The 25630-nt window shown below is 41.3% G+C and overlaps 1 protein-coding gene across 6 annotated transcripts in view; it reads left to right on the plus strand.

Moving 5' to 3' along the window:
- PLCE1 (phospholipase C epsilon 1) overlaps nt 1–25630 on the plus strand; it is a 321105-nt gene that overhangs the window by 231212 nt on the left and 64263 nt on the right. For all 6 annotated transcript variants that reach the window (XM_035708087.2, XM_035708091.2, XM_035708088.2 and 3 more), the window contains exons 5-10: nt 1755–1900; nt 7388–7646; nt 9285–9490; nt 15194–15869; nt 22957–23139; nt 24559–24676. In XM_035708087.2, coding sequence (XP_035563980.2) covers nt 1755–1900; nt 7388–7646; nt 9285–9490; nt 15194–15869; nt 22957–23139; nt 24559–24676 — 1588 coding nt within the window. The remainder of the gene's footprint in view (nt 1–1754; nt 1901–7387; nt 7647–9284; nt 9491–15193; nt 15870–22956; nt 23140–24558; nt 24677–25630) is intronic.

Here is a 25630-nt window from a genome sequence, read left to right on the forward strand (position 1 = left end):
CTTTTCTGTCCTGCTTTTTTCTATGCTTTCATCATTTTTTAGTACTCTTCTTGGTATCTTCTCCTTTTATTCCAACTCTGTGTTCAGAGGTACTGCTCTTAACTGAGTGCTTAGAAAAACCTAAGTGGTGCCAAGTTTAAAGAAACTGTCACCCCTCATCAGATAAAAAAGCACCCGACTGGGAATCCTTATTTTGACATCAAGAATTGTGACCTCAGAAAGTCACTTCTCCCATGAGCCATAGATTCTTAATCTGGAAAAAATGGGTTTGGACTGCCCTCTGTGGTTGCTGCCAGCACTGAATGTCATTCATTCCTACCATTTTCTCGATGGGGGTGGGGAGGAGGTGGACTAGCCAAGGACCTTAAATTTTTTTCTGCAGTTGCCATGGGTGACCATGAACTCTAGTGTTTAGGCCTCACTGTCTCTCAGGCCAGGGAAATGAGCTGGCCCCAGGTTTCAGCACTGCTATTGAACCCGTACAGCTACTGGGGCTGTACGGGGTTAAGAGCAAGGCTTTGGTTTGTTAACAACTGAGTTTATCAGCCCCAACTTTAGCCAAGATGGAGAAAGTGACTTAAAGGAACACTAGTGTCCTAGCACCAAAGTATAGGTAGCAGCAAATAACCTTGGAGATTAAGCAGAGGATTCTGAGGCTGCATATCATAAAGCAGGGACTTAGTAGTGGGTAATTATTAAATATTATACACTAGTCCATATAGTAGAAGAAACTAATCCTATTAGAATAACCCTCATCCCAGAGCTTGTATATATACATTAGGCGTTTAGGGAGTGGTTAGTAGTGCCACCTCTGGGACACACACCTAAATTCAAAGTCAGGCTTTACTGCTTTGAGTGGAAGGCTTGAGCAAATTTCTTAAGCCCTCTGTCCTTCAGTTTCCTCATCTATAAAATGGGGATAATAATAATCCCTGACTCTTAGGTTTGTTGTGAGAGATAAGTTGACATGTGTAAAGTACTTAGAATAATTCCTGGCAACTCGTAAGTGCTAAGTATTTGTTCTTCCAATATTACTTTGTCAGTTGAGAGGCATAATAGATAATGCATTTGTGAAGAATAGCTTAAATATGTTTTTTGGCATTTTTTCATTTGATATTATGCATTTTACTATTTGATAGATATTCTTTAATTGATGGACTAAGTGCATTGATTGCATTTAATCTTGCTGTCCATCAGTCAAATGTATTTAAATTTATTTAAATCAATATTATCCTTAGGCCTTACCTAAGATTCTTACCATCTCATGGAATTTTATAGCTCAAGAGGGAGTTTACGAATTACCTTTGAGCTTCCTTATTTTAAAGATGGAAGATGATGAATAGGGAGAGGTTATGCAACTTTCCTAGAATCCCATAGCAAAACAGTGATGCAGTCTAGATAGAGCTTCACCTCAAATCCCTCAGCTGGGTCATTCATTTCCTAATACTAAACTGATTTTTTAAAAAGAAAACGTTTTCCTGTAAAACAAAACAAAACAAAACTCATTGAGGGGCATCTGGGTGGCTCAGTCAGTTAGGTGTCTGCCTTCGGCTCAGGTCATGATCCAAGATCCTGGGATTGAGCCCCATGTCAGGCTCCCTGCTCAGCATGAGTCTGCTTCTCCCTCTCCTTCTCCCTTTCCCTCTATGATCTCTCTGGATCTCACTCTCTCTCAAATAAATAAATCAAATTAAATATATTCACTGAGTTTGCAGGATGCAGGCTCAGTGGATGACCCTGTCTGCATTTTCCAGGTGAGCTCCTGGGTGACATGGCTGATCCTCACGGCGGGCTCCATGGAGGAGAAGCGAGAAGTCTTCTCCTATTTGGTGCATGTGGCCAAATGCTGCTGGAACATGGGCAACTACAATGCTGTCATGGAGTTCTTGGCTGGTCTCAGGTATGGAAGTGCAGAAGATGGTTATCTGGATACCAGCCGAATGGCACTGAATTAATTGCCCTGGAAATCGCATTTACCCAGACCAGGCAATTGGTAGTGATTGTTTGGGGGAAATACATTATTCTTTGCTAACACCACAAATCTTGTCCCTCAGATATGCAGCAGAATTCAGTGCCTGCGGCCAGTGGCAATCCTAATTGGTTCTGTCTGCTCTGATCCCATGCTGTTGGCTGTGCTTGAGAAAATTATCTGGTTGCATAACTCCATCAACCCCATCACTGATCCCCACTTGCTCTCTGTGCCCAGTAAACTCCACCATTATCTGTCTTTTCTCAGCTCTGCCTGGAATTGCCTCAGCACTGTAGGCTCCCAGCCACTGACTGGGAATGGCTAACACTGATAACAAGCATTCAATAATGTCACTTGATATTTTTATTGAACACTAAACAATGTATCAAGCTTTGTACTATGCATTTCCTATGCATTAAATCTTTTAATTCTGAGAACAATTTCTTGGTAGATACTGTTATCCTGACATCATACAGAAAGAGAGAGAGAGAGAGAGGAAGGAAGGAAGGAAGGAAGGAAGGAAGGAAGGAAGGAAGGAAGGAAGGAAGGAAGGAAGGAAGGAAGGAAGGAAAGAGAGAGAGAGGAAGGAAGGAAGGAAGGAAGGAAGGAAGGAAGGAAGGAAGGAAGGGAGGGAGGAAGGGAGGAAGGGAAAAAAGAAAAGGAGGGAAAGAAGGAAGAAATGAAGAAACTAAAGTTAGGAAAAGTCATTCACCTGCGGCCACCTGGCATGTGTGGAATGTGAATGCAGGCAACCTTGATTTGAGAGCCCTTGCCCTTCACCTCTCAAATCCTGCTCTTATGCCTTCTCCCCTAAGCTAATAATAAGATTACCATTTTATCAATAAAGTCTCCTGCCTTATTCCCTTTCAGCCGCAGTCACCTGGCATAAAGTAACTGCCCCTCACTCTTGTGGGAGGCAAGGTAGTATGGGGAAGAAGGGTATAAGTCTGTTGGGTCAGAATAACAGGGAATCAAATTCTGGCTCCCCAGTGGAATAACTGCGTGATCTGAGTAAGTTTCTTGAACTCAGTGAGCCCCAGTTTCTTGATCTGTAAAATGGGGATGATAATAATAAGAAACACCTACCTCCTCACACAGGATTTAGTGAGATAGTATAAAGCGTTTGGCATACAGTAAGACTCCATAGAGTTAACCTGTTGTTAGTGTCTGAGATTCACCTTCCCAGTGAGGGTTCTCACTATAAATAGGTCTTTCCTCATAACATTATTGAGATTTTTCTTTGATTCTCCAGATCCCTGCAAAGGGATTCTGGGTTGGGTGAGGAAAGGAAAATTCTCAAGAGTTGGATTTTTTTTTTTTTTTGTCTTTTTGAACTTTCTTAACTAAGAATAAACTCAAATGATCCTGTCACTGGCATTTAAAATGGCCATACAAACGTATCCAGTATGGCTCAAAAGAAGGGAAAAATAGAAAAAGTACTGGGAGAACAGGAGATAATTTGGATGACTGGATTTTCTTTGTGATAAATTTTCTACAAAGAACCAGTGTTATTTTTCTTAAAAAAAAAAAAAAAAAAAAAAAAGATCATCTTATGATAAAATAGTTCTTTTTTTTCTTTTCGTTTTCTTTCTTTCTTTCTTTTTTTTTTTTTTTTTGATAAAATAGTTCTATGTTATTGATTCTTATCCTCTCTGCTTGGCAAGCTAGTGTTGCCTACTGGCTGGTGACTTTGCTTCTTCTCTTCCTGACCTGACAGTCCTCATAGCATGGTGGCCAGCTTGCTCCAAAGTGAGCAACAAGAGAGCAAGGCAAGAGCTGCAGTGCCCTTTATGACCTAGCCTCACACATCACACAGTGTCATTTCTACCATATTGTAGTGATCATATAAGACAAAGCACGGTTGATGGGGTCAGGGGGATCTATACCGTACCAGGAGGTGTGGATCATTGAAGGAAGCAATTATAAGTAAAAGATTTACATAGAACAATATTTAATCAATATTTGTCATTTTAAAATAACCCAAATGAGCATCGGTGGGGGAATGAAGGAAATAATATGATGCATCCTTACAATGGAATATTATTTAGCAACCAAAAATGATGTTTTTGAAATATGTTTAATGTTACTGGAAAATAAGCAATATATAATGCATAAAAATATCTGGGAACAAGGCTGTCTTTACTTAATAACTTCAGCAATATTTAAACAACATTTATAAAATAGTCAGACCAGACATCTACAAATAGAGTAAATACTGGAAGGAAATATGCCTAAAGTTGTCTGTGGATAGTAGCGCTATGGGTGGATTTTCCTTATTTTGGGTATTTTCCGGATTTTCTACAAAGAGCATCTAGTACCTTTATAAACATAAAAAGAAATAAGAGCTTTAAAATAATGTCAATTCTCAATCTAACAAAAAAAAAAAAAATCATTTGATCTGATCTTGCTGAGCTTGGTCTTTTGACCCCAAGTGTACCAGGATGGCCCCATTACCTACAAAAAGAGGGATGATCCAATAATGAGACTCATGTCATGTATTCACTTTGTTTATTTATACTTCCATTTCCTGCCCCCAAAAGGATTCTCACCAGTTTAATAAGAAACCAGTTTGAAAAAAAAAAAAAAAAAAAAAGAAACCAGTTTGTAGAACAAACTGGACTCAGTGCGGTGAAATCAGGAAACAATTTTATTTTTCTGTCTTTCTGACCTGCCTGATAAGGCCCTCCCTCCCCCGACTCTGGGTTACACCTTGTGAGGTCCTATAGCTTTCACAGTCACTGATTTGGTGAATAACTTGTCTCATTCTCTTATGCTCATGAACATCAATAAATCTCAGAAACATACAGCCGTGCAAGAAAAGCAGGTTGCCTGCGTACCTCCAGTACGACACCACTTGTATAAAGTTTAAAAGCACACAATTCTGCATGCTGCTTAGTGATACGTACGTATGTTGGGGAAACATAAAGAATTGTAAGGGGACGGAGAACACTGAAATACAGTTGTGGTCCTGTTCAGTGACGGAGGGAGGAGTGTGGGCTCATGGAGGAAAGCACCAGGGCCTCAATCACATTATTAATGTTTTATATTCTAAACTGTGAGATTAGTGCATGGGCGTTTGTCGTGTTGTACTTCTCTATGTCCTCTGAATGTCTGATATATGACATAATCACTTTTTAATCCAGTTCGATATAAATCAAAATGTCAGTCTCTCACTTGATTTAAAGCTTCACCCTTTCCCCACATTTCACAGCTCAACCAGTCTCAGAAACTTGCAGTAGAATGGGAGGACGGGGTTTACTTTTCTTCTCTCCAGCTCAGGGTCCCTACAGAAAAAGTGGGTGAGAGAAGAAAGAGGGGGGGAGTTGAGGTAAAGGGAGCAAAGGTCTCACTTGATTGGGACAGTTGTAATCTGACCCAGGTGCTCCCACAGAGAGGGATGTGGTGTGCTTTTAGGGTTCCTTCCTAGTTACTCCTCCTCACTCCCCCTACCTGATGCCCTGTAGGTACCTCCCACTGCACCGTTAGCCAGCAAGGGGCAGGGTGGCCTTCATCCCCAGGATCCAGCTCTGGAGGTCCTGCCCTCATAGACTCTTTCTGCTAGCATCCCTTCCTTTGGCTAGGAGGCCTTTTTAGACAGCTCAGCTGCAACTGCTCATCCCGGGGTCCCTTCCTGACTTACAGGAAATGCTCAGTGCTTTGCCCTCCCAAAGTTTGCAAATGCAACACAGGCTCACTGGAGCCTTCAGGCAGCTCTAGGCAACCTGTCATCTTTAGACTTTCCCAGGCAAGAGTCACACATCAGGCTATGGGATCAGCAAACTCTGAACATAGGTCAACCTCTCCATGGAGTTCACTTGAAGCCTCTGCCCTGGCGGTGATCCTCCTCCTTTCACATATAGTACTCTGACAACTCTATCCAAAGAAATACCCCCTACCTAGCTGCTCAGATCCAATTCTTCTGCATTGGCTGATGGACAGTTGTAGACTACAGATGGCAGAGCAGTTTGTGTGTCCTTGTGACATCCTGGTGCCTCTCTGTAAGGAGTTGGGGCACAATGTCACCTGTTGTTCTCCGCAGCAGTTTCTTTTCTTTTTCTTTCTTTCTTTTTTTTTTATGGTATATTTTTTTATTGGAGTTCAATTTGCCAACATACAGCATAACACCCAGTGCTCATCCCATCAATTGCTCCCCTCAGTGCCCGTGACCCAGTCACCCCATGCCCCCGCCCACCTCCCTTTCCACTGCCCCTTGTTCATTTCCCAGAGTTAGGTGTCTGTCATGTGCTGTCACGCTCTCTGATTTTTCCCACTCATTTTCTCTCCTTTCCCCTTTATTCCCTTTCACTATTTTTTATATTCCCTGTATGAGTGAAACCATATAATGTTTGTCCTTCTCCGATTGACTCACTTCACTCAGCATAATACCCTCCAGTTCCATCCACGTTGAAGCAAATGGTGGGTATTTGTCGTTTCTAATGGCTGAGGAATATTCCATTGTATACATAGACCACATCTTCTTTATCCATTCATCTTTCAGTGGACACCAAGGCTCCTTCCAGTTTGGCTATTGTGGACATTGCTGCTATAAACATTGGGGTGCAGGTGTCCTGCCGTTTCACTGCATCTGTATCTTTGGGGTAAATCCCCAGCAGTGCAATTGCTGAGTCGTAGGGCAGGTCTATTTTTAACTCTTTGAGGAACCTCCACACAGTTTTCCAGAGTGGCTGCACCAGTTCACATTCCCACCAACAGTGCAAGAGGGTTCCCCTTTCTCCACATCCTCTCCAACATTTGTTGTTTCCTGTCTTGATAATTTTCCCCATTCTCACTAGCGTAAGGTGGTATCTCATTGTGGTTTTGATTTGTATTTCCCTGATGGCAAATTATGTCTCCGTAGCAATTTCATCATAGGAAGAGTCCTATTTAACATTCTGTTATGCAAATAGTATTTTAAGATAATGTCCCTCAGGATGGGCCAGTGGCTTAATGTCAAAGCTGGATTTAGTTAAAAACAATTGTACAAAAGAAGCTGAAACAGGGTTTATGTATATCACTGAGGGACTGACCTAATTCAAGGATAACCTTTAAAAGATCAAGAGTGGATGGACCATGTTTTGTGCAGACAGTCCTCCATAAATATATGTACAAACCAAATTACCCACTAAGTTTTTGGCTACAGCTGCCAGAAAAGCTCAAACCTAGGTTCAACGCCCACCTTCTGGAATTAACTCCTTACACACATGTTATTTGTATCTGCCTGACTTAATTTTGTGTTTTGGTTTCTAAAAGTAATACATCATTTGGGGAAGTAGGTAGAGATAGGAGTCCTAAATAAATATTAAAACATAAGGAAAACTGAGGCAAAGAGAATGGATTTGTGTGGAATTTAGGGTGTATACTGTAAACTGTATTATTATTTCTCCTTTGGTCTAAAAAATCATCATTTACTTGCAATAGGTCAAGAAAAGTTTTAAAAATGTGGCAGTTTATGGACCAATCTGACCTCGAGACCATGAGGAGCCTGAAGGACGCCATGGCTCAGCATGAATCTTCCTGCGAATATCGGAAGGTGATAACGAGGGCTCTGCACATACCTGGCTGTAAAGTGGTTCCATTCTGTGGAGTGTTTCTGAAGGAGCTCTGTGAAGTACTGGACGGAGCCTCTGGCCTCATGAAGCTTTGCCCGAGGTACAATTCCCAAGAAGAAACTCTAGAGGTGAGGCCTTTCAAAATCTGAAGAGTCATTGCTGCCAGCAGAGAGAACCTGCTGAATCTAGGTTATCTGTTGTCACTGTTGTGTTAAGTCCAACAGTTAGGTCCTTGGAAGTTCCAAAGAAAAGCATGTCAGTTAACACTGGGGCTTAATCTTGTTAAATTAACTTTAAAGGAGCAGTGTGTAAGTACAAGTGGAAATGGGGGTTGTTTTCTGATTTTATTTTATTTTTTTAAGGGATGACAGGCTTTCTTCTCTCATTGGGTGGGAATGTCTGGATGCTGAGGATAAAAGAAGTCAAGCAAGAGTATTAGCTTTTCAGAATTAGAGGGAGAAAGCATGGCAGGAGGTCAGTGCTGCCTTGCTTTCCCCCTTTGTGGGAGGATGCTGAAGAAGATGGCATCTCATCAAAAGACAAGCTCCAGATTCCAGGCCCTGCCTCAGCTCTCCCAGGCCCATGGCCTCTTGTTCCTGACTCTGAGAACAGAGAGGACTGTGTGAAATCTGACTCGGGGCATCAGGCATTGGAGAGAAGGGGCTTTGAGAAACTGGAAAAAGAAATGAAAGAAGGGACTAAACTGGGGAGAACTTCACCAAGATTTTTTTTTTTTTTAAGTTTTAGAGGTAGAGTTTAGTGATTCATCAGTTGTATATAACACCCAGTGCTCATTACATGGAAGGCCCTCCTTAATGCCCATCACTTAGTTACCCCATCCCCCCACTCCCCACCCCTCCCCATACCTGTTGGTTCCAAACCCAAATCTAGGATTGTTCTCACCTTGGCAACAGCATCACTACTGACCACACACACACACACACACACACACACACACTCACACTCAAATATACCCCTTCTCAGTGGCTATGGGATGACTCCTAAAACTTCAGCCTCTTCTGTGCCACCTGGGAACCAGGGAATCACCTGGTGTCAGGGAAACAAGATCCTCTGGTAGGTACAGACACTACCAGCTTGCAATCCTCTGGCTTAAGTGGGGAGATAAAAGTGCAATAAATGGAGGAAAGAGCTTAAAGCAAGCCCCCCAAGCTATGCCCACACCAGCTCCCTCACATCTTAAAAGCAGGGGATGCCACATCCAGTGGCACAGCAGGAGCTGTTACATTTAATGGTCATGAATACACGCGGTAAGATCTTTAAAACCACCAGGAAGTCTCAGTGCTACCGTCGGATATGTGAGAAATAAAGCAAAACGTCATCCTTTCTCAGTGTTTTCCTTGGGCCCCAGGAATTTTATCTGGTTCCACAGAATAATAGACTTTTGTCATGGTTTTTCTCAATTCTCACTACCAGGATAAAACAACCCTACCCCTTTTCTGTAAAGTGGCTAATCTTCTCCCTAGGGAACCTTGAAATAATATTGCTTTTTGTGTTGTAAATTTAAAATGGAGTGTTGATTCCTAGGGGGACTAAAGTTGTCTTAGCAGAAACAAGAATGAGTTCTGATAGTTCACGTGGTGAAACGAAAATATGTTTTTCCTGGAGACTCTGTCTTTTTCTTTCAATAAAATAGGCACAAATGCCATTATTTATGACTACTCTGATTTTATTTCCCTACCCAAGTAGGTTATTTAGACATAGCACATGAACTTGCAATAACAAATTCTTGGTATGTTTTTCTGTAGTTTGTAGCAGATTACAGTGGACAAGATAATTTCTTACAACGAGTGGGGCATAATGGCTTAAAGAATTCAGAGAAGGAGTCCACTGTCAACAGCATCTTTCAAATCATTAGGAGCTGCAGCCGAAGTCTGGAGGCTGAGGAAGAGGACAGCCCCAGTGAAGGGAACAGCTCTAGGAAAAATTCTTTAAGGGACAAAGCCCGATGGCAGTAAGTTTCACATTTTAAAAAGAGAGATGCTCATTTTTTCTTTTTCCTATTTCAGTTTGGTTTTGGGTGGACTCCTAACAAAAACCCACCACCTCTATTAGGAAGCCATGCTTTATGTTCCAACTTAACCAATTCTGAATTAGAATTTACCTTCCTAATTTGGCTGCTTTGTTCTAGGATTATTGCTCATAATTTAACTTCTTACCACCTATTATCTCTTTAAAAAGAACCAACTAGAGCTATCCTGTCATTTCTTAAAATTCGGCAAATTAAAGTTCAGGATTAGAACCATGATATTTTATTATTTCATAGCTTCTATAAAATTGGTTTTTATTAATTACTGGGCAGGACACAGGGACAGGTGTTAAAATATTTTTAAGTCAAATATACTGATTTATGAGGGCTAGAGTAATACCTGGAAGCCAGTAGTTTTAGCAGCTCCCCTAAACTTCTGGGTGATTGTAAATTAGGTGATTTAAAGATCTCACTTCCAGAAGCATAGGTCTGCAAGGTGTCATCTGTAGCTTTGTAATTGTTCAGTTGGTTCAAATGCTCTTTATCCATGGGCATTGCTGCCCCACTAGACATGCATACCCACAACCAAATGAGAAATTTAGAAATCAGCAGTCTTGGGGCATGTGCTGTGCCTCTTCAAGGCCATTTGCTCACGGTGAAACCTAACTCAAATGGCAGAGCCTGCCTGGTCCAGCTGGAGTAATCCTCTAGGGCCTTCCATAACCATTAGGTCTACTGACTTTGACATCTTTGCAGGAAAGATTTTATCTGTAGTCAGTACTCATGAGTCATACCTTGCAGTTGTCTTGGAGTCCTTATACACACTTGTATGCATTTAGAAGACATTTTGGTTTGTTTTACAAAGGCTTTCCTGGTTGTCTGTGTGTGAGCCTACACTGGGAAGGGCAACAGTGTTTTTAGAAAATAATTTCTTTGCAGTTGGAGCACCAGATCTTTAGAATCTGTTATGAACAAAGAAATGAATGCCTTGTGTCTGAATACCTAATGCCATTTTGTTTTGAGGAGGGAGGTAAACCTATATTCCAGATTTCTCCAAAGGACCCAGATGCTCAAAGAATCATCTTACCACAGTTTCTTAACCCTTAAGTTCAAATATCTCACAAGTAGCTCCTATCAGTTTTTTGGTTGTTGTTCTTTTTAAGATGATCCCAAACCAAAGATTATTTGAAAGTTTTCTCACTAACTGTTGGCTGATCTTAGCAATCTAGATACATAGAGAGGACCATCAACAAATAAACACAGGTCTGCACAGGAAGGGCCTCATAACCATTTCTGTCCTTAATCTATATCTACCTCTATCTACCTATCCATGTTTATAGGTATGTAGGTATATACCTATCTCCTTCCACAAAAGATTTCATAGATGCTTATAAGAATAAATATAAGTAGTTGAGGATATTAAGGAAAAAGGGAAACAGGAGAGGAAAAAGTAAAACATACTGAAATGTATACCATCTCCTACAGTGACTAAATTTGGTTCTGAGAATTCTTAGTGACCAAAGGAAAGAGAACATGATCCATGATAAGTTTTGCAGTATTTGTAAGAAAAATCAGACAGGTGATTTAGAGAAGAAGCATGCCTTTTCCCCAGATTGAGACCTGACTGAATCCCTTTGTTAAATCCTGCTAGAAGGGAGACATCATCCCTCAATAGATCAAGTAATGAATTTCGTATGGCTCTTCTTTATAACAACATTCTCTTGGGGCTGTGTCAGGGTACAGGGTGTTACTTAAAGTTACTTAAAGGTGTCAACCTTTCTTTCTTTCTTTCTTTCTTTCTTTCTTTCTTTCTTTCTTTCTTTCTTTTTTTATTTTTAAGATTTTATTTATTTATTCATGAGAGACACAGAGAGAGAGAGAGGCAGAGACACAGGCAGAGGGAGAAGCAGGCTCCATGCAGGGAGCCCAACGTGGGACTCTACCCCGGGTCTCCAGGTCTTCAGCCTGCGTGGGCTGAAGGCAGGCGCCAAACCTCTGAGCCACCTGGGCTGCCCTGTGTCAACCTTTCTAAAGTACTTTTAGGAATGCTGCCTTTGATTGAGCCTTAAAGACCTAGCCTCTGAGTTTCCCTTAACATTATATTTTTTTTAATTTGGGAGTTCCTTCACTGATACATTCCTTATTTCATCCCATCACTTCTGAAATTTTTATTTCCAATTTTCTGCTCATCCCCTGTCCTCTTTTTTTTAATAAATTTATTTTTTATTGGTGTTCAATTTGCCAACATACAGAATAACACTCAGTGCTCATCCCGTCAAGTGCCCCCCTCAGTGCCCGTCAGCCTGTCCCCTTTTTAATCATTTTATCATCTGCATCCCAAGATCATTGCTCTTCCACTTCCCATTTTAAGCAGTCTAATAGGGGAAAAATTTTAAAATGCAAATATCCTGTGAAGCCATATTGAAATCACATTAAAGCTATGTCCCTCAGTACCAATCATAGTTTTTTTTTTTTAACCTCAAGTGACTGCTTCTCTGAAAAGAACCACTGAACACAAAAGATAGGGGTGGGGGTGTTAAAAGAATTCACTGAAACTAGATCAGCGGGCACTGTTTCCGGGACCATCTGCCAGGTCTTGGGAATCCATTCCTGAATCAGAGCCCCCTGTTATCATTTCCAGCACAAGGTTGTATATAGCAAAGGGATTTCCAGATTCCAAGACCCATAGGAACCATGCTTTGTTGTTGATTTGGCTGAAACAAAGACTCTATAAACAATAACCTTCAGCCCTGTTCATGTGGCAGCCACCTACTCTGTGGAAATTACACCAAAGAAAGAAGTGACAATCTCATAGTCTTTCCTTCACCCAGCCTGCAGGGTTCTCTTATAATTTGTCTCAAATCTTTCACTCCTCTGCCAGAAAAATCCATTTGAAGCACTCACAGAAACCCCAGGAAAGTGATGGTAAAAAGTTCAAGTCCTCTGCAGTAAAGGAATAGGGTTGAGAGAATCTCAAAATGTCAGTGGCATCATATGGTCAACCTGTCCAGCTCCCCTGTATGGATGAAGAAGTGGTGCCCGGAGAGGTGAGATCACTTGCCTACAGATGGGATGCCTTCAGAGCTGGGGCTAAGCCCGGCCACGTATTCAGTGCGGGACACAGTCTTTTTTCCTGCAGTGTTCAAGGCATTTCTTACCACCATAGAGGGGCTAACCCTCAGCTTCTTTTAACTTCTAGTTCCTGTAGATTAGGAACATCTGAGTTCCAGAAACACTTCCGTTACCCTCTGTATGACCTATAAAGCTCATTAATAATGACTTAAAATTTGCCAGCATGGAGAATAAACAGCTTTGCCTGGGTGAGTATGTGAAAGTCATGGAGGCTTAAAAGAAGTGTGTGGTGCCATTGTAGGGAGATGGAGATTCAGAATATTAATATGTGTAGAAAAGAGTGTGTGGTCACATAGGAGCTTCAAGTTCTTAATATTGTTGTCCCTCTTTGAGATGATGCAGCTTAAGAAGGATATGCACATTTGAAGAAATTGGATATAAGTAGATAACAAGTTCAGACAGAACCTTAGAATGGAGGCTGCATGAAATGATTAAGAGCTCAAACTTTGCGGACACATTGCCAGCACTCTATGTCACCTGAGTGGGTGACTTAATCTCACTAAGCTGAAGTTTTGTTTGTCTGTAAAATGGGAATTGTAAAATGGGAATGGCCATAACGCATTATAGAGTTGTTGTAAGGATTAGATGGGATAAGCAGGTTTACATTGTAAGTGTCACATAAATAGGGCTGCTGTAGTTAATGGCTGCCATCACACCCTTTGGTGCCAAGCCAAGGCATCTGGGGGCCTGAGCACTTAGGTGGCATTTGGCAGCAGTCACCATTTTAGGACCGCTCCTCAGTCATGATCCCCCTCTTTACTGAAGAGAGCTGAATTCTGTGCCCTCTTACTCCAAAAATCTCCTTGAGACTTGCCTGGAAGATTATCTGATCCCAAAGAGATAGAAAATAAGAAAGCTGAGCAGAAAGAAGTACAGTATCTGAGAAAAAAATCATAGTTACCATTTCACACGCACACACACACACACACACATTCAACACGCAGGCCCAAAATAATAAAAGGACAGGAAACCAGGTATTCTCCATAGAAGATGGTGACAGACCAGTCCCAACCTTACAAACACCCAGCTCAAAACATCCTTTAGATCACAGACTGCTTCAGGCCAGCCCAGACCTTAATTAACATGGTCTCTGCCACACCACCTCTGGCTTTGCTGGGGGTAGTTGGGACCCTCCTGTTCTCTCTCTTCCTGGGCTAGTACCCATGACCAATCCCATGTCTCTGACCTGTAACAAAGAAAGCCATTTCCCACTGTCTGCCCAACGTTGAATTGAAGCCAGTTTATCACTCGAATCCTGACTTGAAACTTGGACACCATTTCCACAGTAAAGCAATGTTTGGGTGGCTACACTTTGAAATATTGACTTTGCAAGTATAATCGAGACGATAATAATATTAGTAACATTTAACATTCCATTATTTATTGAGAGACTACTTTTGAACAAACACTGTCCTAAACACATATATTAAACTATATAATCTTCCAACAGTTACATTTGACTCAGGATCTCATATCTCCCAGGGCCAGGATTTAACCTCAGGCAGGCTGGCTCCCAATCATCTTTATGGTCCTATAATCATATTAACTTTGTAGGAAGTAATAAACAGTTATGAGGAAAATACATAACCAGATTGATTAATAGCCCGCTTGTCCCCTTGTATAAAATTTTCTTCAGGTTGGGCAGCCCCAGTGGCCCAGCGGCTTAGCACTGCCTTCAGCCTGGGGTGTGATCCTGGAGACCGGGGATCGAGTCCCATGTCAGGCTCCCTGAATAGAGCCTGCTTCCGCATCTGCCTGTGTGTGTCTCTGCCTCTCTCTCTGTCTCTCATGAATAAATAAATAAAATCTTTTAAAAAAATTTCTTTGGAGAACATTAGAAAAATATTTATCTGTCAATTTATGGTTTCTAACTGACCAACACTGCAGAACTTCTTTGGGGGATGGAGTACAAACTTTCCTTCTTTTTCACTCCTTGGTCATCTTCTTGAGTCATAGAACCTAAGCCTGACAAGGTAGTTTCTTTGCTGGTAAACACATTTTTGATATTTGGTTCCTAAATAACCCTTTAAGTGCTGCCTTACTCCTTCTTGTAAACCCACAGAAACTTGTCTCCTGAAAGACTCTGGCACAGAAATGCATAACATTCACCATGTGATCTACAAGACAAAGCTACTAGTACCTTCTCAACGTAAACTTACTTTGTTACCAACAATTGTCAGTTTTATCTTGGGCATTAGTCCTGAGAAGAATGCCTTTTTTTAAGCTTTACTTATTTTTATTTGAGAAGGGGGTGGAGGGACAGAACCCACCTGCCTGCTATCTCTCTCTCTCAAATAAAATAAATAAGTAAAATCTTTTAAAAAATTCAATAACTTATCTAGCAGTCCCTTTCCTTGTGCCTTTGGTCAGACATATTGCTAAATACAAGCTTTTAGAATGCAGCTACCAAAAATCTACTCTGACCTTTAGCCTTTTATATTTCCTATGCTAATTTGAATTCGGGTGAAGTGAAAAATGATGCCTGGTGTCATTAAAAAGCTTTATGTTCTTACTTCTGATTAGAAGACAGACCAAATTTCTCTCTCTTTCCGCTAGATTTATAATCGGAGATTTGTTGGATTCCGAAAATGACATCTTTGAGCAATCCAAAGAATGGGACTCTCCCAGCTCAGAAGAGCCTCAGAAAGCCTTTGACCATGGGACAGAGCTGATCCCTTGGTACGTGCTGTCCATCCGAGCAGATGTGCACCAGTTCCTGCTACAGGGCGCCACCGTCCTCCGCTACGACCAGGACACGCACCTCTCTGCCCGCTGCTTCCTCCAGCTTCAGCCTGACAATAGCACCTTGACATGGATAAAGCCCACAGCTGCCTCCCCGGCCAGTGCTAGAGCAAAACTCGGTGTGCTGAGCAACACGTCTGAGCCTGGCAAGTTCCCGTCACCAGGCAGTGCCGGACTAAGCGGCCTGGCCGAGGGGGTCCTGGATCTGTTTTCAGCAAAGGCTGTGTACATGGGACACCCTAGCATTGATATCCACACTGTGTGTGTCCAGAACAAACTCGGTAGCATGTTTCTCTCAGAGACTGGCGTGACCCTGCTCTACGGGCTCCAGACCACAGACAATAGATTATTGCACTTTGTGGCACCCAAACACACTGCTAAGATGCTCTTCAGTGGATTGCTAGAACTCACGAGGGCCGTGAGGAAGATGAGAAAGTTCCCTGACCAGAGGCAGCAGTGGCTGCGGAAACAGTATGTTAGCCTCTATCAGGTAAGGGCGCAGCCTTCCCCCTCTCCTCAGTACCTGATTCTCAAGATATTAATCTTGCAAAACCACACTTGGACTACCAGGGTTTGCTCTCACACTTGGTCACCTACTACCTGAGTGATACTGGGCACCTTTGTCTTCGCCTCTCTGTGCCTGGCTTTCTAATCTATAAAACGAGAGCGATAACAATACCCCGTCATAGGATGGTTATAGGGCCCAACTGAGTTAGTAGGTGTAAAACCATAATGTCAGCTGCTGTGTATAAAGAATAGTGTCTGGTTTGTCGTAGATCCTATTAGTATTTTGTATGAACTCAGCGACTGGTCATTGTACTCCTCACGTAGGAAATAAACTAGTTAATACAAGCATTTTCACTTACTCAGTTTCCATCAGAAGTATTATGGTGGGAATGTCTTTATTATTAATTAGGGATGAGCTGATACATTGGAAGCCTTCCTTTTGGAAACTGAAATCCAGCTTCATCACTTAATATGCTACATGACTCTCAGAGCATTAATTTACTGTGTATTGCTGCCTCACTGTAGAACTTCTAAGTTTAAAAGAAACCCTCCCAAATGTGGGACAACTCATACATGGAGTTCTGCCTCACCGGGTTTCTGTTGGCAGCCGCCCTGAGGAGGCAGTTTCTCACAGCCAGCTGCTTAAAGTGAGTGTGTTTCTCATGAACCCTAAAATTATCAAGTATTTCAGCACTAAGGGTGGCAGCAGGACTGGCCTGAGTGAGATGTGAGAAGAGACACAGGCATTACCTGAGTAGCATACTTGTAGAGATCAGAGGGCAGATTGCTGAGAAAGTGAGTCAGAAACCCTACCAGAGGGGGGGCACTGTTGGTGGCAGTGCCAAATGGGTTGTATCCAAATATTCAGTTTTTCTCTGTTATGCATTTCCATCTTTTGGGCAAAAAATTATGGTTTTTTACTAGTCTCATAAAACAAATAGAACTATAACTTATATTACTCAAATGACTGATTTCATGTACTTTTCACATTTCTCACACATTTTCTCCCCCCTGGGCTGTAAGTAGGGACATATATATAATGCTCCTCTTTCCCCTTTCCCCACACCCATGCAATACTTATGAGAGCATATCCTGAGTAACTAACTAGTAATTGATTAATGAGCACATAGGCCTATGGACACGATCATGCTAGTACTGCACAGCACAAAGCCTGTTTCAGTTAACTCATCTTTTTTTTTTTTTTTAAAGATCTTATTTATTTATTCATGAGAGGCACACATGAGAGAGAGAGAGAGAAGCAGAGACACAGGCAGAGGGAGAAGCAGGCTCCATGCAGGGAGCCTGACATGGGACTCGATCCGGGTCTCCGGGATCACACCCCGGGCTGAAGGTGGCGCTAAACCGCTGAGACACCGGGGCTGCCCTCAGTTAACTCATCTTAAAACAGAAACCAAAACACATGCTTCCTGTCCACTCTGCAGAGAGATTCCAGTGTGGTCAGATGCTTGGAAAAAAGGTCTTCAGGAGCTATTGTAAATATTGATTTTTAGTTATAATCATTTCTCAGCCTTCCAGAATCATATAAATCCATTCAACCTGGACATAAACCAAAGTCTCAGAGCTCAGTTAAAGTCACAGTCATAAACCCAACATGGTTTATTTGCTCCATTTATTCCCTTTTTCGATTTTATAGCATAAAGTAACTGAATCAACACCTAAGGCATACTTGGTTTCTCATTCACCCTGGCAGCCTTCAGTTTTTGCTGAAGGAGGCACCAGCAGAAACCAGGAATAGCAGAAAAGGTAAAAGGCACTGCAGGTCAGTGACAAAGGAAGGGACCTGGAGGCAACCCAGTCCCTCCCAGTTGCAAACATAGCTACAAACCCCCTGCCTCCATCCCTCCACCACTGCTTGGAAACAAGCTGTTATGATGTAAAGGCAAAACAGCTCCCTGTACCTCAGCCACTTCTGAAAACACAGACGTTTTGAACGATCTAAACATTGTTCTGCGTGAGCCACCCAGAAAGACAAGGCAACATGTCTCAGAAACAGATCCTCAAGATTAAAAAAAAAAAAAAAAAAAAGTGGAAAAGGTCAGTGAGTGATTAGTTTCCCATTATGTAGACAAGCTCCCAAATTGTCTCAGAGAACATCAAAAAGATGCTACCAGTGTGGTACTTGGAGAACAAAAAGTCAAATAGGCAACCTGTTAAATGCCCCTCTTGGTGACTTATAATACTGCTTAGCACACTAGCACACTAGCTCCTGAGAAGTCCTAAGGTACAAAAGAAATTAATTTAAATGTATTTATACATTAAAGTACTTATGAACAGTCTTGAGTTCTTCTAAACTTATGTTAAGAGCCCTGTAAGAGTATTTCTTTATTCCCAGTTTGGAAAGGGCTTATGCAGAAAATAATCTTTCTGGGGCACCTGAGTGGCTCAGTTGGTTGAATAACTGACTCTTAGTTTTGGCTCAGGTCATGATCTCAGGGTCATGAAATTGAGCCCCATGTCAGACTCCATGTTCAGCATGGAACCTCAGCTGGGTTCTCAGTTCTGCATAAGACTCTCTCCCTCTCCCTCTGCTCCTCCCCTCTAAAATAAATAAATAAATATTTAAAAGAAAAAGAAAATATAATCTCTCTGACTGGAGTCCTCTTGTGTGATGAATATATGTGAAGTTGCTCTTTTTTTTTTTAAAGATTTTTTTTTATATGAGAGAGAGCATGAATGAGGGGTGCAGAGGAAGAGAGAGAAGCAGACTCCCCACTAAGCAGGAGCCTGATACAGGGCTCAGTCCCAGGACCACCTGAGCCAAAGGCAGACCCTTAACCTACTGAGACACCCAGGCACCACATGAAGTTGCTTTAAAATACAAATATTTTAGTACTAGTAAATGTATTTGATCTAATGGAACTAGAAACAGGAAATAAAGCAAAAGACAAGAAGAAACAGTAACATTTGTAATGAAGCCTAAGAATACAGGAGAATAAAAGAAAGTAAGCCCCAGAGATTTGATGTGGGGTATGGGACAAAGACTGGTATCATAAGCTTTGGCTTGAGGTTGCATGGGCAGAGCTGAAAACCCAAAGTATTGGGTATTTGAAAAGATCTCTGGGAATCTGAAAAGATTCAAGACAGGGTTCTCAGGTGAACTTCTGTTGTAACTAACATGAACAGATTCTAAGTGTCTTCGAGGGGAAAAAAAGAATTTATTTAAAGGATTAGATTAAACTGTCTTCAAAATATGATATGGAAAGATGATGCCAACAGATAAAAGTGCATGAATATTTTTTAAGGAATCAGTTTCCTGATCCTAATATCCATATGAACTTCTTTTAGTTTCCCATATTCCTAGGCTTCATTACAAATGTCACAATTTCTTGTCTTTTGCTTTATCTCCTGTTACTATTTCCATTAGAGCAATTCATGTTTACTAGTATAAAATGCTTGTATCTGAAAGTAACTGTTTTCTAAAACTGAGAATGTAGTTTCACTTACAATAGACTGTCTTCCAAATTAAAAAGAGAAGGTACATCCTTCACCCACCCCAATGAAGTTTATTGTTTTGTACATAATAGAAGAAAGAGTCAAACTACATTTCAGTTCCCAGAAAGTCTCCTTTAAAGATTAAACAAAGACATATGCCTTTTCCAGGCCTAAAATATTTCTATTAAGAGTAAAACTTGGGATCCCTGGGTGGCCCAGTGGTTTGGCGCCTGCCTTTGGCCCAGGGCGCGATCCTGGAGACCTGGGATTGAGTCCCGCGTCAGGCTCCCGGCATGGAGCCTGCTTCTCCCTCTGCCTGTGTCTCTGCTTCTCTCTCTCTCTCTTTCTCTCTCTCTCTCTGTCTATCATGAATGAATGAATAAATAAATAAATAAATAAATAAATAAATAAATAAATCTTAAAAAAAAAAAAAAAAAGAGTAAAGCTTGACCTTTATTAGGTTGTTCTGAATTTGGAAATACCAAAGCAGTAGAGGCTGGTTCTTTTATATACATGGTATGGGTCTATTAAATTTTTTTATTAAAGATTTTCGTTTTTTAGAGCAGTTTGAGGTTCATAATAAAATTGAGAGGAATGTACAGAGATTTCCCATAAACAACCTTCTGTCCCCCATGCATGAATAGTGACCCCCACTGTCAATATCACTCACCAGAATGGTACTTTTTTTTTTTAAACAAAGGATGAATCTACATTGATAAATGACAATCCCCTAAAGTCTATAGTTTACCTTAGAGTTCATTTTCAGCACTGTATATTCTGTAGGCTTACACAAATATATAATGACATATGTTGATCATTATAATATCCCCCATGGAGTATTTTAACTGCCCTAAAAATTCTCTGTGCCCTGCCTATTCATCTCTTATTCCCACTCTACCTCACCCTCCCCTCCTCCCCTGCAACCAGTGATCTTTTTACTGTCTCCATAGCTCTGCCTTTTTCAAAATGTCATATAGTTGGAATCATACAATATATAGCCTTTTCAGATTGGTTTCTTTACTTAGTATTATGCATTTAAGATTCCTCCATGTCTTCCCATAACTTGATAGCTTATTCCCTTTTATTGCTGAATAATACTCCATTGTGTACATGTACCATAGTTTATTTATCCATCTACCTACTAAAGGACATCTTGGGGCAGCCCGGGTGGCTCAGCAGTTTAGCGCCGCCTTCAGCCCAGGGCGTGATCCTAGAGTTCCAGGATGGAGTCCTACGTTGGGCTCCCTGCATGGAGCCTGCTTCTCTCTCTGCCTGTGTCTCTGCCTGCCTTTCTCTCTCTCTCTCTCTCTCTCTCTCTCTGTCTCTGTGGGTCTCTCATGAATAAATAAATAAATAAATAAAATCTTTAAAAAAATAAAAAAATAATAAAGGACATCTTGATTGCTTCCAAGTGTTGGTATTATTAATAAAGCTCTTGTAAATATTCATGTTCAGGTTTTTGTGTAGACTTAAGTTTTCAACACTTTTGGGTAACTCCCAAGGAACATGATTGCTGGATGGTATGGTAAAAGAATGCTTACTTTTGTAAGAAGCTGCCAAAGTGGCTGTGCCATTTTGCTTTCCTACCAGAACGAATCCTTATTCCCATTATTCCTCATCCCCACCAGCATGTGATGTTGTAAGTGTTCTGGATTTTTGCCATTCTAATAAGTGTATAGTAGTATCTTACTTTAATTTGCAGTTTCCTGATGATCTACAATGTGGAACATCTTTTCATATGCTTCTTTCCATCAATATCTCGCCTTCAGTCAAGTATCTATTGAGGCCTTTGGACTATTTTTTTAGTTGGGTTGTTAGTTTTCTTATTGTTGAGTTTTAAGTTTTCGTTGTATATTTTAGATAACCATTCTTTATCAGATGTTTCTTTTGCAAACATTTTCTCCCAGTCTGTGGCTTGTCTTCTAATTCTCTTGACAATGTTTTTCCCAGAGCAGAAGTTTGAAATCTTAATGAAAGAATCTATTAAATTTCTAAAAATGAGTTAGTTAAAATCCATAGGTAAAGTGTTTACAAAATTTCTTTCAACATATGTTATTCGATAAGGTAGTTAAAATTTATTTATGAAATTGTTTCATGAAATGTTTATTCCACTTTGAAGTCAATTGTAGTGACTTGTTAGCAGGGAGCCGGCCTGCCTCAGGAAGGAATGATCTCTAACCATTTTTATTCTCAGTAGCACTGTATTCAAGATTCATTTTCCAGGGAGGGAGATTCTGATTGGCTTATTTGGATCTTGTTCTAACCATTGGTCAAGGAAGAATGTTCCACCTTGATTGATAGATTCAGACTATATCCAGTGGAAAAGAGATAAAGTAAAATTGAGGTATGGTTAGAGGAAAAAGAAATGATTAAGGAACAAGCATAAATCCCAGATATCCATCAGAGATCACCAAAAGGTTTCCCACATCAAGCATCCAAATTACTCAGCATCCTCAGATCCATAACAGGATGCAGGAAGTGGAAGGTCACAACTCAAGTCATAAAATCACATAGCTATTGAACTTTAGGGTGAAGGAACAAGCACACACACAAAGACCCTTTTGTTATTTACAGAGTGTCTACAACCAAAGCAAAATCCATTTACAGTAAGTACTTCTTTGGAGTTGCAAAGGAGGGCTGGCCTAAAATCTTGCAGAAAGTAAAGATAGTAAATTATGGGAATTAATTTTAAAAGGTCCATGTTATGTAACCTGCGATATATCATCCATATTGTCTTTAATTCACATGTGACATTTTATAGTTTTATTAACTGGCCTCCTGACTTAGAGAAGTGTTGGCAGTTGTTTAACAAGTAAATCTCTGCTGTTCCTGTGTATGTTGCTCCGAGTTACCCTGTGAGAAACCACTATTGTGAAGCACTGCCTGCCCCTTAAGTATCTTTTTGCTGCTCACAGTATCATAATATGCATGCTGTTCTGCATGCCCTGGGCTCTCTCTCCTTGGGTATTAGTCACTCAAGAGGACAGCAGCCCATTTTTTTAAATGTATTTATTTTACTGAGTATAGTTGTTGACATATAATGTTACATTAGCTTCAGGTATACACCAACTATTTAATAATATATTTTCTCTGTGGTTTTCTTCCCAGAACCCTCTGAAGCAAATTTCTCATATGCCACATACTTTGTATTTCAAGTCAAATTGTCCCAAGCATCAAACTAGGTAAAAACAACCAACCAACCAAACAACAACAAAACAAAAACCTAGGATGATGCAATACATATAGAACTTGATCTTAAGTAGATTCACACACACACACCGTCAGTCCTCCAAAGCCCTAATTTGCAAAATGTATCTTCCTGAATATTCCTACAGTGGTAATTCTGGAATGTAACCTCTGAAACTGGAAAGGAAGTTTGTTTTAATCCCATTTGAACAGTGGCCCCTTAAAGCACATCCCAGCAGGGATATGACTAGGACAACAGAGGACATAAGAGTCCTGATGGGTAGGAAACAGCCACTTGGGTGGCCAGATCTCTAGTCTTCTGTAACTGCCTGTGCTCTTCCACCTCTGGGAATTTACTAGAAGCCATTCATGTAGTGACTTCCCCATTGTCTGCTGTTGCGTTGTGCGTTCAGAATGTGATTGTTTTACAGGAGGACGGACGGTATGAGGGCCCAACTTTGGCTCATGCTGTGGAGTTGTTTGGTGGCCGGCGATGGAGTACACGCAATCCCAGCCCTGGGACATCTGCAAAGAGTGCTGAGAAGCCCAGTGTGCAGAGAAACAACACCTTGGGCATAACCACCACCAAGAAAAAGAAGAAAATCCTTATAAGGGTAGAGTGTTATTTATTACACATCAGACCCAGTCATCCAGGGCTGTCTTATGGTCCACATCAGCAGAAACTACTTAGCACATTTGGGTTGGGGGCAAGATGAAACAAATGAAATTCAAGTCCTACCAAGCACCTCCTGGCGCCAGGACCAATTAGGAATTATGTCAACACCTGGAAAAGTCAGGGGCCAAAAACAGTGAGGACTCAGTAAGAAACATTGTGAAGCCATCCACAAAGTGCCATGGGAGCAGACATGAGGAAGATCCAGGGCTAGGATGCAGGCAGAAGAGGAAGCTTCCCGGGAATTGGACAGATGGGTCTTGAAGGATGTATAGGATTTATCAGACAGACAACAAAGGGGAAAAGCATTTCTGGCAGAGGAGGCAGCAGGGAGGCACGAAAGACTTGGCTTGTTCAAGGAAGCACATGTAGTTCTGGGTTCATGCTCCAAGCTGGGGTACAGGCTCTGTGGTGGGCAAGCAAAGGCTAAGAAGACCAGAGATCCGGTTTAGAAGGTCTTAAGAGAGCCAAAATGCTGAATGTAGAACGTAACTGAAAATATATTATCAGGAGAAACAACCTAAATGTCCATCCACAAATGAAAGACGAAGAAAAGGTGATGTATACATATAATGGAATAGTGTCCAGCCTTTAGAAAGAAGGAAATCCTGTCATGCTACAATGTGGGTGAACCTTGAGGACATTACCCTGAGTGAAATAATCCAGTCACAAAAGGACAAATGTGGCATGAGTCCACTCATATGGGGTACCTAGAGTGGTCAAACTCTTAGAAAACAGAAAGTAGGATGGTGGTTGCCAGGGACTGAGAGGAGAGGCATAGGGGAAGTCGCTTTTCCTTGTGTATAAAGAGTTTCAGTTTTCTAAGAGGAAAAAGTTCTAGAAATTGATTGCACAGCAAGGCACATAGAGTTAGCACTATTCTTCTTTATGCCGTAAAATGGTTAAGGTGGTAGACTTTCTGGTTTTTACCACAGCAGAAAATATTTGGTTAGTTACCACTATATATTCTATATTACACGATATATAGATTATCACTATAGTGCGATAATGTATTTTCTCCATGGTTATCTAGAAAAAGTCCCATGCTTTATGTATGGGAGACTATTGATGCCTCAGCCAAGCTTAGTCTGCTTCATACTTTGGTCTCTATGCAGAGATGCCAGGGGTGATGTGCCTGCTCTTGTCAGCCCCCTTGCCTCGGCATGCTGCTATACAGGGAAGAACAAGTAAGAGAGGGTAGTGTGAGACCACTGGGCCAGCCTTCACACAGAGCTCTATACTGGTTTAGAATGGATCGTGTTAAAGGTGGGGCAGTCAGAAGGGGACCAACCTGAGAGGCAGCAGGGCCCCGAGGAAGAGAAACCCATTCCGAGGGGAATTGGTATGTGTGTGTTCCCAGGGTGAGAGTGGAGAGGCAGCCGACGATGAGATGGCCACCCGGAAGGCCAAAATGCACAGGGAGTGTCGCAGCCGGAGTGGTTCTGACCCACAAGACATGAATGAGCAAGAAGAATCTGGTAAAGCTGCATACTAACACCTGAGATTTTTTATTACTATTATTATTTTATAGGGAAAATATGCATTTGGTTTTGGATTATGATTTAAGTATTATGGACATTCTTTTTTTTAATGTTTTCTTTTTTTTTTTTTAAGACTTTATTTATTTATTCATGAGAGACACAGAGAGAGAAAGGCAGAGACACAGGCAAAGGGAAAAGCAGGCTCCATAGAGGGAGCCTGACGTGGTACTCGATCCCGGGTCTCCACGATCATACCCCGGGCTGAAGGCAGTGCTAAACTGCTGGGCCACTGGGGTTGCCCCCCTCCCCCTTTATTTAAGATCTTATGTGTTAGAGAAAGAGAGTGCATGAGCAGCGGGGAGAGGCAGAAGGAGAGGGAAAAGCAGACTCTCTGCTGAGCAGGGAGCCCAATGCAGGGCTCAATCCCAGGACCCTTGGATCATGATCTGAGCTGAAGGCAGACACCCAACTGACTGAGCCACCCAGGTGCCCCATATTGTGGACATTCTTAACAAAACTCTTTGTCTTGTTAAATATACTTATCTTTGTATTTAACTAGATAGTGGTACCCAAGAGGTACTTCTGCAAGCTCAGCATACTTGGAAGAAAATACTCATTAATTAACTTGGCCTTATGGACAGGGGATGTGAGATATACAAAATACAATGTGGTAGATTAGATTAGATCAGGGATTCTCAACCACGGCTAAGATTATTTTTTAAAAATATCTGGGTGCCCTGGCTGCACCCCAGCCCAACTGAGTCTAACACTCTGGCTGGGACCTGAACATCTCTATGTATTTAAGCTCCTGAGATGATTCTGATGTACAACCAAGGTTGAGAACTCACAAGTCCACTCATCAGAATATCTTGATACTTCACATTATAGAAATTGCCTGCATAGACTTATTTGCTAAGACATTCAGAAGCAGCTTTTGTTTTTCTTTGATTA

Source organism: Canis lupus, chromosome 28 (genome assembly GCF_003254725.2).
Source record: "Canis lupus dingo isolate Sandy chromosome 28, ASM325472v2, whole genome shotgun sequence".
Taxonomy (NCBI): Eukaryota; Metazoa; Chordata; class Mammalia; order Carnivora; family Canidae; genus Canis; species Canis lupus.